This window comes from Trichomonas vaginalis, chromosome V, assembly GCF_026262505.1.
Source record: "Trichomonas vaginalis G3 chromosome V, whole genome shotgun sequence".
Classification (NCBI taxonomy): Eukaryota; Parabasalia; order Trichomonadida; family Trichomonadidae; genus Trichomonas; species Trichomonas vaginalis.
In genome coordinates, this window is record NC_067207.1 from 8,471,029 (window position 1) to 8,485,840 (window position 14,812).

Consider the following 14,812-nt stretch of genomic DNA (forward strand, 5'->3'; position numbering starts at 1 on the left):
GTCATCATTTTTCAGAGAAGTTAATTAACCGAGTGACACATGGTGACGTAGTGACACCTTCAGTTCTTCAAAAATAATTAATTATTGAATAACCTGAAACCATGAGACTTTGTCTCCGGACTCTTTGAGTCACTTAACGTAAACATTAACGTAAACATGAGACTTTGTCTCCGGACTCTTTGAGTCACTTAACGTAAACATTTATTTCTGCAGTTCATCCATTACTTCATTACCTAATTAATTACAGACATAAAATATATTTAGTTCATTCGGTAAGCCTTGACCCAAAAGTCTGGGCTCAAGCACATTTAATGAACGCGGTACCATGCGAATACAGTCACAAATGGTGGCATGTAATCTTTACCCGAGCCTGTTGGATTTGTTGTGAAAGTGTGTGAATGATTTCCTGCGGTTCCACAGAAAATACCTGTGCTTGAATCTACTGGGTCAGTTGTGATATCATATCTATTCATTCCCCATCTATCCGAACCCGCTGCAAGATTTATATAACCTCTTTTTGTTATTGAATGTGAATGATTACCTGTTGTGTTTGTAGTTCCTGTATGAGTGTGCGGTGGAAGGTTTGCTTCTTTAATTTTCTTCGAACCTCCTGTTTGCTTTGAATATCTAGCACAGTATAAGAATTTATCTACAATCTGCTTCCACATACCAAAACCTAAAACTGTTGATGGATTTGTTGAGTTCATTGACGTATAAATAGAACCAACAGGATATAATGTTTGAAGAATTTCATTTTTCATGCTTGTAATCACATCATTTACTTCCGACTTCTTTGCATAATTTTCATCAACATAAGTTTTATCTGCTTTAAGGTCTAAACATCCTGAAACCCATCCTGTATCAGCTTTAACTTTAAAAGTCTCCGATGTCCATTCATGATACCATTCAACCTTTTCTTTAATTTCATTATCTTTTTCATCCACATATGTTTTATCCGCCTTCTTCATTATGTCATTTAGGAAACCTTCTATGAATTCTCATTTAAATAAATCTTCCAATCTTCAAAACTTTAGGAATGCATTTAATGCGTAATATATTGTCTTCTGGTGGAGTTGATGTTATATCATCCGTTATTCCTTTAATTTTTGAATTCATAAATAAAATTTCTTTTATATTTGATATCACCGCACCACCTTTGCAAACGAATTCGAAATGTCATTTTTCAATACTATCTCCAAATCTCCATATTTCAACCTTTGCGTTTGTTTCTGCCATCTTTGAATTATATGCATATATGGCGTATGTAATGGTCTGAGGACCTGGGTGCTTTGCGCCTTAAGTTTGTTGTGGTTTAATCATTTATTATGATTTAAAAATAAAATATTTAATCCGTTACTCATCAGCTATTTTCTCTATTTGAAATTGCCATAATATTTCATTCATAAATTCTAAATCACAATCAAATAGGTCAGTTATTCTAAATTTAATATTTGATAAATCTTTTGAATGAAGAATAAATGAATTCCCAGATAATTGAAACGGATATGATAAAGAAAATGTGTTTAAGTTGATGGATAAAATGTTTTGTATTGATGGGTAAGAGTTAGGGTCTAATGTTTGATGTGAAAATCTCATTGGGGTATTAACTTTATCACATTTGATTAAAATGAAATTGGAACCAGTGTCAGAATACAAAACACATCCCCAACATCTTTTTAAAATTTAATATTCCCAACAATGAACGAAGATGAGGAGTACAAAATTTAATTTCAGCGGAATTTAATAAGGTTATTTATTTCATCAAGTTCAAAAAGTTTATCAGGTTTTGATTTAAAATTTTCTTCATACCATACGATAAATGATTCATTTAAATAACTTAAAATCATGTTAATATCCATTTCGCTATCACATTTATTTATTACATATCATACGTTTTTTCAAGGTCATCTTTAATTAAATGATATATAATCTGAAGGGTCTAAAAGAATGGGATTAAATTTACCACTCACAGAAACGAGAGTACATTATAAATTCCGCTAACTGTTAAATTTAATTCACAGTTATTATTCGAAATAATATTGATAATTGACATTTTTTATTACGATTAAAAATATGGTAAAGCGTTATTTTCCAGTGATAAATAAAACTAGAATAAGATTACCTCAGAATTCATAAATTCAACGAATAAGAAATTCATTCATGTTAATATTTTAGTGTTTTCAGAAAATATGAGTCAATGTCATATCTCATCAACAGGTTATATTTCACTTCATTCAAATTTAGTTCAATCAAACCCATATAATGACCATTTCATAAGATTTTCAGATGGTATTAAAAATGTAATTGATGATTAAAATATGAACAGATTGACAATATCGAATTTTTGGAATTTTGGTTTAAATATCCCGATGGAAAAAAGATTGAAGTTAAGATAAAGCTGATACTATAACAAAACAATTACAATGACCGATCCAGATAGTGGGAACAAAAAGAAATAAAACAAACGATAGAAACTGGTGAAAGGTCAATTATTATTGATTATGATTCAAAGGATTATTATTCGATAATGTTAATGCTTGAATATTAAATAGTCTTAACAAAGAATTTTCAAGTGATATTTTATATTCATCAACTATTTTATTATAAATATCATTATATGTTAAATGAAGTTCAGTTGTTGTTCCGTTCTTTGATATCTTAATTGTGCTAATATCCTTTATAGGATTTATTTTTGCAACTGTTCCGCAGCATGAAACCTCATCATCTATGAAAAATTGAATCTTAACGTCTGAATCTTGAACATCACAAAGAATGGCGATAATGTGAATTAATGATTCATAAGGTAAAATAATTAAACGGAATTGGTCAATTAAATTTATTATTGAATCATAATTATTAATTATTATATCACGGTAAATTTTCATTAATTCAGAATTAATGTCTATTTTATATGGGTTCTCGATGTTTGATGAAAAAGGAGGGGGTATGTTGGAATAAGTGGGGAATTTCAACAGGTTCTTTACCGGGTTCAGATAAATGATTGGGTCTCCATTCTCATGGTTTTCTTCATTCTCCTCATTCTTCGGTAAGTCACGAGTTAATAAATTTGGTTGAGTTGCTGACCTTGTTAATTCGGGGCTAACATTCACTTTAACATTTTGAATAATTCGTGATTTATCATCATTTACGTTATAACCAACCGTAATCTCTGCTTTTGCGTTAGTGTTCTTTTGACTAGTGAAACGTCTTCTCATTTATAATCGAATAAAAAAATATATTTAAACTTTTATTTTGCTGGATTTATTGTGAACTTTTGAATCTATTATTCCCTGTATTTGTTCATGAAGTTGATTTTTAGCATTTTCATCGAAATTAATAGACCGAAATATATTCATTAATTGCATTCTTATAATCATCTGATTTCCTCAAATTTTCTTTTATCTGATTCCTTAACTAAATCATAAGTTAAACCTCGTTGCTGATATAATGGTTTCTTAATTAAATCTTTGAATGCTTGAGATAAAGCACCTGATGCAATTCTTGCTACTATAATTGGTTGGAATTGCTGTTTAAGTTCATCTTTAACATTTGCGAAAACTGGATCGAATAAAGCAACTTTAAAGAATTTCTTAGCTGAAATTTCAGGTCTAATATTTGCATATTGACCATCAAACTGGTTAGAATATCGTGGTAATCCATCCGGTCCCTCTTCAATAGCATTTAATTCTTCATTGAAATAAGAATATGGATTACGACGGTATGAATTAATTGGACCATTTTCACCTTCTCCAATGTATTGTTTAACAGCTTTTCCATTTTCATCAAATTGCATAGGATAACGTTCATTATATACTTTACGTTTAGGATAAATCAGATATAGTTAATTTATAACCATTTATGACTTTAATATTACCTTGACCATCAGTAACGAAAACTTCATTTATACCATCAGGTTTTCCATTTGGACCCGTAATGTCTGCTTCGTGTGCTTCCAATTTGGACCATGACGTTTGGCATATGCTTGAGCTTCTGGTAATGTTAAAACGTTTCTCATTTGTTTAACATCTTTTTGAAGACCAGCAACAATATGAACTAATTCTTTCATTCCATCAGGAACTTTCATAGTTCTATTATATGTACCCTTTTTGTTTGTCCCTTGTTTAATGGAACCTGTAGAAGATTTGCTATTTCTTGTCATGTTTAATTATAAATAAAAAATAAAAATTAATTATAAAAAGTTAATCAAATTTAACACTTCCTTTATTTAAATCAACTATTATTTTTCATGTTCACCTAATTGCTGATATTGTGTGTAAAGTTCATTAATGCTCATTGGTAAATTCACTTGATAAAGCATAACGTTCAACTGTTGACGACTAAACCCACTGAAAATGAAAAGGGTTGATAGATTTGATTTAATGTTTGTGCTTAATGCTTTGAAATATTGAACAGCCATGAAGAATGAACACTGAATGTGTCGACATTGAGTTAATAACTGATTAAATATGATTTCTCATTTGTTATTAGTTTTGATTTCACTGCATCATCTAGAAAAATGAGTGAATGCAAAAATTCTCTATCAAAATTTGAAATAGAAAGTGTTTCAAATAATTCATCCGTTGTTTATCAATAATTTTATCCTCTAATCCTTGCTTCTTGATTGTATTATATAATTCTTTATACAGTAAAACGTTTTTTAAATAATCTTCTGCTTCTTCTTGTGATAAATAAATAATTGGAATTTTGATTAAATGCTTTAAAGATTCAAATGTATCATCTGAAGGTGAACCTGAACGGTTGATATAAATTAACACATGTGAATAGGGGGAAGTGTTAGCAATAATGATAATTTTGTTTTAATATCGTTAATGTTTTACCTTTATTTTGTTTACCAATTGCTGCAGTGATTGAATTTAAGTAACATTCAGAATATGGAATTTTCATTAATTTTTCCTTAGATAGAGCATTTCTATTATCACTCAATGCTTCATTAATCATATCATCTACGTATGTATTATATACTCCCGCTAATTCTTCATAAGGGGTGGATGAATTTAAATCCATTTAATCAAAAATAAATTTATAATTTTAAACATTTCTATTCATCAATATTTCATCATATGAACTTCTATACTGTGGTGGTGTACCTGTTGGATGATATTTCAAACCTTCGTCGGTGTCCATGTCCAATACGTAGTCTAGTAAACCAAACCTGAGGAGGATTTCACCTTTGAACAGTAAGTGTCATTTTCACCCTGAATGATTGGATAAGCTTTCACTTGTACTGTAACTTGTGAATTGAAAGTTTCTAATCCATCAAAGAATATATACCCGCTCCATCACGTTGAACTGGAATAGTGCATAAGAATGAAGTTTGGTCTTTCCATGTTCTAGCTAATGGCGTGCCATTATCATCATTCAGTGGTCTAGTTAATGAGTCCTCGTATTCTTCTGTGCATTCATTCACTCCATCTAAATCAGAAGCTTGAAGCATACGTGTAAAGAATATGTCACCCACTGTGGTCATCGCTTGATCGGGGAAGTTTCTGGAATCTATAGTGACCTGAAGACCTCGAAGCATTGGATTTTCTAAAACCGTTCTTTGCATTGCATTCTTCGGAAATGTTAACACAACATCTGTAACATTATGAAGAGCGTATGAGAAATCTGAGCTAATACCTTCAGGAGTGATGCAACCTCCATTTAGTGAACGAACGTCAATATGTTGAGCTGGAATCATGAATGGATCTTCCTTACTGAATAAACGTGGTATTGCTTTAACTGATTCTTCAATTAAACCGTATCCTGGTGTAATGCATTTATCCTCTAAAACTTCCATCTTTGTGCATGAAATAATAACGTCATCAACTGTTGCGTCAGCAGATGTAGCGGCTAAGCTTGTAATTAATTTGGCAGGAAGTCCGATTTGTTGGAATTTGCGATCATATTTATAAACATGATTCATAATCTTTTCATAATTTTCATCAGTTATCTTTTCATAAACATAATTTTGTAAATCAGCAACTCTTAACGGGTCAACCTGACAAAATACTAAAGTATCCCTGAAAACATAATATTTAAGAATGATTTCACCAAATGATTTAGGATAATCATCGAACGCCTGAAATGCTAACAAATCATTTACTGGAATAATCATATCAAAAGTGATATCAACTTCTTCATTTGCGTTCTTGAAAACTTCTGAAGGGTCAATATATTTACCACATATTGAGTTATCATATTTTTGAACATTATTATATAACGAATGAACAAACTTTTTAACTTTCCTTTCTGATTTTGGTTTATATGTTGCAAATGCGAAAGATTCACGGGCGCAATCCATCTGAAGATAACCGGCATCACCTCTTTCAGTTTCTACTTCTAATTGTTTAAAGCTTTGATTTGATGATTTGTAACCAACGAATAAACGCATGCATTTAAAAGTGGCATCACATGTGAAAGCTTTATTTGAAACTAGAGTTGCTTTAACTTTGCGTTTAATATATGTGTCACCTAATTGATTCACATCATGAGCCGGATTTGTAATTCTTAAATGAGTTTGTTTATCATCAAAATATGGAGCATCAGAGTCATAGCATGAACTTTCAAGTTCTCTATAATATCTTCTACCGTCATTCTTTGCGAATATTTCATTTATCTTTTCGAATGAATGAAACACATTTCCATTAATCGGTTTAGTGTTTGGCACTAAATAGTTAGTCGTCATTTATTATTAAATAAAAATCAAAATTAAAAGATGAAAATGAATTTTTAATTTTAATGAAATAATCAACTATGGCTGCAGGTATATTTAAGAAACTGTGGATAAAGTAAAAAGAGGAGCGAGTAAAGTTTGGGAAACATTGAAGAAGGGAGCAAATTGGATATTTAAGAATAAAGAAGCAATTAGTGACGTTGCTGAATCAATAACGCCAAAAGCTGCCCCAATAAGAGAAATATTAAATAAAGGAGAAAAAGTTTATCAAAGACTACAACCGATACTAAGATAAAAATAATATTTATTTATTTTTCCACTATCTACCTCCTATTTTATTAAGTATTCCTTCAGCAATTCCACCAATTGCGTTACCTGCTTGTGCTCCCATTGCCGGATTACCTGCTTTAGTACCTAATACTCCACCTATGATAGTTCCTGCCGTTTTCGCTACTGGTGCCAAAAAGTTTGCAACGGGTTTAATAATCTTTTTATAAACCCAACCCGCAGCTTTCTTAATTCCATCCCATAATTTTTTAAAGAATCCTGCCGCCATTTCTGATTTAATATTAATTAAAAAATATATTTCATCACTTATATTCTAATTTTTATTTAATGATAAATGAAACCGATTTTAAAAATAAATGAAACAGAGGAGGAAGAAATAAATGAAAGTGAAAATGTTCAACAAAAAATAAACGTTGTTAAACCAATTACTGAAATAAAAATTTTTTCATCTGTTGAAGAATTTAATGACTATTATGCTAACAATAAAAAATTATTTGAAGAATTGACAACATGTAAATTGAATAAAATGTTTAAAGTTGATGGATTCAAAATTTCAAAAATAAAAGGAGTGGTTAGTTTGAAATCTATTCCTCAATCAAGAATCACCGCATTAATGAAAATTGATGATTTAACAAAAAGAATAGAAGAGATTGAAGAAAGAATGAATCAAATAATTGATTTCATAAATTCAAATAATCATTAGTTTCTTAAAGTTCTATGTTGAACTCATCAATTTCTTCTTCTCGTTTATGAGGTCTTTGATTATGACTCCATTGATTCCATGAAATTAAATATTCTTTATCATTATATTTATACCTCATTAGCTTTTTTTGGCTTTCATATTCATTTAATAATTCACAGTCTTCCTTTTTAAATTGAAGTTTAACCCATTCAGGATTTAAACAATGTTTAATTAATCGCGGAATATCTGACATCATCTATATATAGCTTCTTTTATAAAAGATAAAAAATAAATTATTTTAAAATTAATGTTAATTTTTTAATGATTTATAAATAAATATATTTTAATGCATCGTCTATATATAGATGTAACAAAAAAAGTCACACAACCCTTCCTATCCTACTACTGAGGATATTGCATTATATTTACTTAATTTATACTCGCCAATTATGAGTAAATATCATGTGCATTTGATGCACATGTATATTTTTTGAATTTCTGAGCTAATTTGGAAAATGAATTGTTATTGAAACAAGCATTTAATGCAACAACCTATTTCCATAGGAGTTTATATTGCTTAATAAGTGATCTGGCAATATAAAACTACTGAGTTTCTAGCTGGAATCCAGAATTACTAATTGCTCTCTCTGAATGGTTGGTATGAATTACATCATTCAACATGAGGTAGAATTCACATCACTGAAAATACATCATTCTGACAAAGGACTAATAAGTATCTGGCATTTTCTGGAGAAATAGGTATTGCTGTTAATTGAGCAGTAGCTTGAAGCCATAAAGAAATATGATAATAAAATAATATAAGCAAAAAACTATAATTTTATTAAAATAACCCAGATTCGAAATTTTTCAACGTTTAGAGGTATCCTGAAGCTTTGTTGGGTTGTAATAGTAAGTCAATTCTGGGGCAGGTTCATTGACATAAGATGTCATGATTGCGTCTTCGACAGCAGTAGCCAAATCTTCGAAATGGAAACCCAAATCGTTATCATCCATTATTGGTGCCGCTGGGTTGTTCAAATCTCTGAATCCCTGGTCATTAAAAGGCAAAGCAGTCATTGCAATTGCGATTAACTTAGAAAGTGTTTGGAGTCTTGTTGATTCTTCACCTTTCTTATCTAACATTGGTGTCAAAATATTCAACATGTATTTAGAGGTGAAAGCAGGAATTTCTGTTCTTATCTTAAAGAACGCGATCATTGCTGTTGTGAAGAATTCCGTCTTATTCTCTCTTGTTATCAATCCCAAGAACAATGTTTGTGCGATAAACAATGCTTCGTAAGGAGTTCTTTTATCCAATTCCTCGCAAATGTAATCACTAAATGATTGTTCACCTAAATACTTTGATAAATCAATATCTGTCATTGCAGCTGCAATTGCAACGAAGTAAACACTCTCATAATGTATGTTAATATTATCTAGACATAATTGAAGAACGTCTATTGCTGCTTTCTTTATCTTTTGGTCGGCCAATGGACCAACTAAAGCTCCAGCCAAAGCGATACCGAAATAAGCTTCGAAGTTTGTTGATCCATCTTCGAATCCATCGTACATTGAATCATAAAATGATTCCATTGCGTTGATCAACAAATCGCTTTGATTGATGGAACTCGCTATATCCAAAATCGTTGGATAATTCATGACATCTTTCGTGAAAACGAAAATTGCTTTGATTAGTTTCAAAGCGCTCAATTTCAAGTCACTTGAATTCGACTGCAACAAAGGAAAGATTGCCCAGATCAAGAACAAAGGCTGAACATTGTATCTCTTGTATGAATAGATGTATTCAGTCACTGTTTCAATGTTATAAATTAATCTGTGTTCATTCTTTGACTGGAAAGCTCTCTTTATCACAGCAATCGACTGCATTTCGGATAAATCTGATGCCAAAACTAATGGATCTGGATATCCTGAATGTGTTGTGATGTCAATGTATTTCAAGAACAAATCATATTCATTGGATTTAGCAGCTGCTTCGTAAACTATTGATAGATAATTTTTAGGATCTCTCTTCATTTGATTGAACTTTTCAAGAATTTCTTTTTCATCTTTATAAGTCAAATATTGTGTAAAGAATGTCTTGAAAATAGTTAATAAATCAGCAGGATACAAAGACAAACCAATTGCCATGATATATAATGATGTCGCTTCTCTTGTCTTGAAGAGATCTTTGCTCTTCGTGTAGACATTTGAAATAACATATAAACAAGCTGGTTTCATGACAAATTTATAAAATGTCATTAATGAAATTTCGTTTTTGATTAAACGAGTGTACAAACTATCATAAATAGCTTCAGAATTCTTCTTCAACAGACAGAAAACTAAATCAGCAAATTGCTTTGCTTCACAAAATTGAGCAATAATAGGAATGACGCAATAAATGAATTTGCTGGAAGTAATCTTTGTCCAAAGTAATTCTTTCGCTGTAGCTTGTGCTTTTGGTTCTAAAGCATATAATCTTACAGTTGACTGTGCAATGATTGCCAACATAGAACTTGGAACATTTTCTGAATTAATCGTTTCCAAAATTGTTGTCAACATTGAAGAAGTCTTTAGTTGGATCTTTGAAAGAGAAAGGATTGCACTCATTTCGTATCTGTGCTGTTCACTTATCAATTGTGAGAAATTAGTGTGAGGAATTGCAAATCCACTCTGCGTATGGATGTAAGGATCAACGAAAGGAGTTTTTCCTTCAAGGCATTTCAAAGCAGCAAAGAACAATGAAATTCCTTGTGAACTCAACTCACTTTCTGTTGAAGAAACAGTGTGGAAAGCAATGGAAACTAATTCAAGAAGAGGATCAATGGTTAAATCACTCCTTGGAAGTGACAAAGTTCTAATTTCTTTGTTGAAATTCTCAATCAACTTCAAAATTTGATTCGAAACACTTGAAGAGAATCTGATATCTCTGTAATTTGCATGCAAATGTAGGATGTTTCTGTTAACAGATATATCAGTGAGATCAATGAAATTGATGCTTGAAAAAACATCCATTCCATTTTCAACAGCGTAAAACTGGAAAGAATTGGATAAAACAATGAACCTGAAATTGGTAGTTGAATTCAATTCTCCGTTTATATTCAACTCAGGAATATATAACTGCATTGGCATAACACTTTCATCCAAGATTGATTGGTCAACCATTAAATCGAATTTTTCATCTTTTATCTCCATGATTTTTGTTGATAATCCAATTCCGCATCTCAACAAAGAAACAGAAGCAATTTTATCTCCAAGTTGTTGTATATATGTTGTGAAATTATCCATCAAACATTGGCAATCAACTTCTGCATCTAAAATAATTTTGACACTTTTTTCATTTGAATACTCTATCGTTTGCTTTGAAAATTCAATGATGTCATTCAAAGAAACTTCTTTAGGAATGTATTTCGTTGTCAAAAGCCAATATTTTCTTCTTGTTATCTGCTTATCGATACTTATAAGACATCTTGAGTTGTACAATGCCAAGAAAACAGGATCACATCTTGTGTATTTCTCGCAATCATGGAAATGAGCTGGTAAATCATCCAAAAAGTGATGTAACATTTTGATTTCATCACTTAAGACAGGGAAAGGTGGTGCGAAATAGGAGACGCTTACACTTTCAACGACAGTGAAGTAGTTTTTCATTTGGTTCATGACTTGGTCAGCAATCGTTTCTGCATCATTGACTTCCCAGAACGTGTAGCCAAATGGAAGAGGTGTTTGCAAAATTGGCAAAATAAACAAGTCTCTGAAAATTTGAGTGACAGAAAAACCACTTTTCAATGAAAGTTCCTTCAAATAATAAGGGAAACTTCCATGAGGAATGAACTGTCTGAAGAAAGACTTGTGAATGTTGACAGCTTTCATGCATGTCTCAACTACTTGTGGTGTTGCACAAATGTAGAACCAAACAGAAAAGAAATTCTTGATCACTTCATCTCTGGTGTTTTTCTTTGTTTTGAGTTCATTTGCCATCATGTCAAATATTACATCTCCTTTCATATTTGCTATGACGTGTTTGATGGCAGCCATGTAGAAACTGATACAATTAATTGGTGGTTCTTTGAAAATCTTGTAATCAGCCTTTGACAATTTTTTGATGTAAAAACTGTCTTTTATTTTATCATCGTTTTCCAAATATTTCATCATCGCGTCATTGAAGACTCTTGATAATATAGAATCAGGCATTCTCGCGTAGTACATGTAGATCGGATACACGTTATCAACATTGTTAATCAATATTGTGTATATCAAGTCACCAAAACATTGTCTGACTTCAATTTCATCTTCAATGTCGTTTATCAAACAATCAACTAAAACAGCAAAGAAATGGGAGATCTTTTCTAATGTGTAACTCAATGTATCGTAATTGGAGATATTGCCATATACACTGGAATCACCTGGCTCTATCTTGAATCCGATGAAAACTTTCTCCAAAACTTTCAAACAGCGAGGAATTGATCTGGTTTTGTTTTTGCTTTCGTTTTGTATCATGTAAACTAATGCATAAGCAACACACATTCTCCTCGCTGTTGATACTTTTGGACAGTTCTCGTACAATGAGGTGATCAACGCTAAGATTGGTTGTTTGATAATGTTCGATTCAAGCCCGTCACATAATTGTAAATCTTGTAAAATGTAAACTACAAATTGTTCGAGTTGCGATGAGGAGTAGGAATGGGCTTCTCTCGTCGACATCGCGGCGGAAAGCAATTTGAGGGTCTGTGACCAATGTTTCTTGGCTTGAGGTGATGAATCGAGTTTAATTTCCTTCAATGATTCTAATGCGGCGTCGAGAAGTGATGGAGTGGATGCTTTCTCGATGAACTTGGACTTCTCGATTATTTGGGAGAGGCCACCGCTTCCGAAACCGAACAAAACAAACAAACTTTCGTAGAATACTTTGACAGGAGGTTTTTCAATGATATCTATGCGCTTGTGATCTAATATAGCTGCACAGTTCTTGAAAATGTACTCGACCAAAGGAGCTGCAATCAAAATATTGAAGTTTCCTTGGATCTTATAGTTTATTACGGTCTGGCACTTTCCTCCTGTGGTTGAACTGACGAGAGCAAGCCAGATACTGAGGCATTTGATCACTGTTGAGGCGTAGATGTCGGAACTACCAACAGATTGCATCGACCAATTTTCATCAAGGCCAAGAGATGTTTTAATCGAATCTACAGTGTTTGTATCGAAAAGAACATCAAGAATGGCGCAAATGGAAATGATAGATTTGCCCATTTCGGATAATCCGTCGTTTAATTTTGAATTAATTGTCCAAGAAACGAATTTGTCGATCAATATCGATGCGTAAGGAAGCATCGGATCATAATTAAGAATAAGACGCTGGATAAACATGTCAATATTCAAGAAAAGTTCCATTAATTGTAAAGGATCTGGAAGAATGTTTGTTTGTGAGAAAAGAGTGATGAGAGCCTTCAAATAATACTGAGAAAAGTTCGGTAAAGCGAAATATGTTGATGCATATTTGTTTAAAAGCTCAAAATAATTCGGAATTAAATCTTTGTGTTTTGTAAGGATGATTAAAGAGTGTGGAGTAGAGAATGTGTTGAAGAAGCAGCTTGTAAAGATTTTTGGGTTGACATTTGCTGTTTTGTTTAAAAATACGTGGAAATAATTTTTCATAAGTTCTGGGTTGATGTAATTGATTCCATAGATATTATCTTTCAATACGAACTCGATTGATTGTGGTAAAATCATTGGATTTGGATGTCCTGACAAAATCGGAATTATATAAGTTTGGAAACCAGTTTCTCCGCCTTTTGCAGAGATGATATCGTATGATAAGTACTTAGGAACAATTGTATCGACGATTTCTTGTAATTTCGCTTTGTTTTTAGAATTTGTGTAATAATTTTCGAAATTTGACTTTAAGAAGGCGATATCTTTGCTTGCAGCTGTTCCACGGAGTATTGTGGATGCAATGACGTGATTAAAACCTTCTTGAGCTTGAGGATTTAATTTTGACAATTTTTTCACTTCCAAAACCTTTTTAACTATCTGGTTTACGCAGTCACTATTCTCCTTTGATCCCAAAGACAGTGACATGAGTAAAACCAAGAATTCGGATATATCTTCTTCGCGAATTGGTTTCAACGACCAAAAAATGTTAAGGAGGTCACGAGATCTCGGGGAATAAGGACAAACATGAAGGTATTTGCATTTACGATATAATTCAGGGATCATTGTCTTTAATAATTCGTAATATTGAATTCGATTTTCAGTTGAAAGTTGTCTGTAGAAGCCCGCCATGCTTTCAAATGTGATATCTATCGCTTTATTGATCTGCAAGTAGAATTGAATTGCATTTACGAAGTCTGTTACGTTAGTAATTGAAGATAAAGACTTTACAATAGGAATAGCGCCATTATCAATGAAATGATTGGCTATACTTGCCAAAGTTCGTATTAGAACTTGCTTTTGTGGATTTTGAATCGTAATTTTCGTGGAATCATCCAAAAATTTGTTGAAAGTAAGCTCTTCGGAAACTCTAAATGTGCATCCTGAAACGCATTTAAGAAGATAATCGTATATTATGATTTCAACAATTCCAACGTCTTGAATGACTCTTGAATTTACTAAACTTGCAACGTAGGATGTAATTTTGTTAAATATCATAAAGAACGAAATGTTTTTATCGATATTATATATATCAATGAAATCCTGGACGTAAGTTGATTCCAAATCTGAAAGCCAAATTTCTGGAAGGAAAAGTTCGCCATCAGTTCCAAGAAACGGAACTCTATCCTTGTGCGCTTGAATTTTTGCCACTATCTGATTGACAATAGTTTGAAGGGCACTAGAAATAGAAGATTCCATAATTTTGTATCAGAAACTTTTTTTTATCAAATTCAGAACTGAAATTGCAATCATACTTAAAATTAATTGCTATTTCATTTTCGTTGATAATTAGGTTCCATTTTTTCAAAAGCGATGACAAAAAAAGTGTTTAATTCAGATTTCGAAGCATTCCCATTAAGGAACTGGAACTTATGCTTACAAATTTAGCAGATACATTCTCTAAGCATTTCAATATCATATGATTGATTGATCAAAATTGAATTAAAAATTAAAAAAATAATTTTTCCAATAAATTAAGTTAAAATTACAATAATAAAGTTTATTAATATGACAAATCA

The 14,812-nt window shown here is 31.7% G+C and overlaps 2 protein-coding genes and 1 pseudogene across 3 annotated transcripts, besides 1 other annotated feature; all 3 read right to left on the reverse strand.

Annotated features, from left to right (window-relative positions):
• Positions 1-5,623: part of a mobile genetic element that runs on past the window's edge.
• TVAGG3_0300450 lies at positions 309-1,320 on the reverse strand (annotated as a pseudogene). Its single transcript has one exon. A coding segment is annotated over exon 1 (1,012 nt).
• A 1,372-nt stretch (positions 5,624-6,995) lies between the features above and the next one.
• Positions 6,996-7,232, reverse strand: TVAGG3_0300460 (N-acetylmuramoyl-l-alanine amidase family; the record flags this gene model as incomplete). Its single annotated transcript, XM_051229505.1, has 1 exon — positions 6,996-7,232. One exon carries the CDS (start codon positions 7,230-7,232, stop codon positions 6,996-6,998), a length of 237 nt encoding a protein of 78 aa, XP_051099235.1.
• A 1,204-nt stretch (positions 7,233-8,436) lies between these two features.
• TVAGG3_0300470 (uncharacterized protein) lies at positions 8,437-14,492 on the reverse strand (the record flags this gene model as incomplete). The annotated part of the gene is made up of 1 exon (XM_001330658.1): positions 8,514-14,492. One exon carries the CDS (start codon positions 14,490-14,492, stop codon positions 8,514-8,516), a length of 5,979 nt encoding a protein of 1,992 aa, XP_001330694.1.
• Positions 14,493-14,812: the final 320 nt, after the last annotated feature.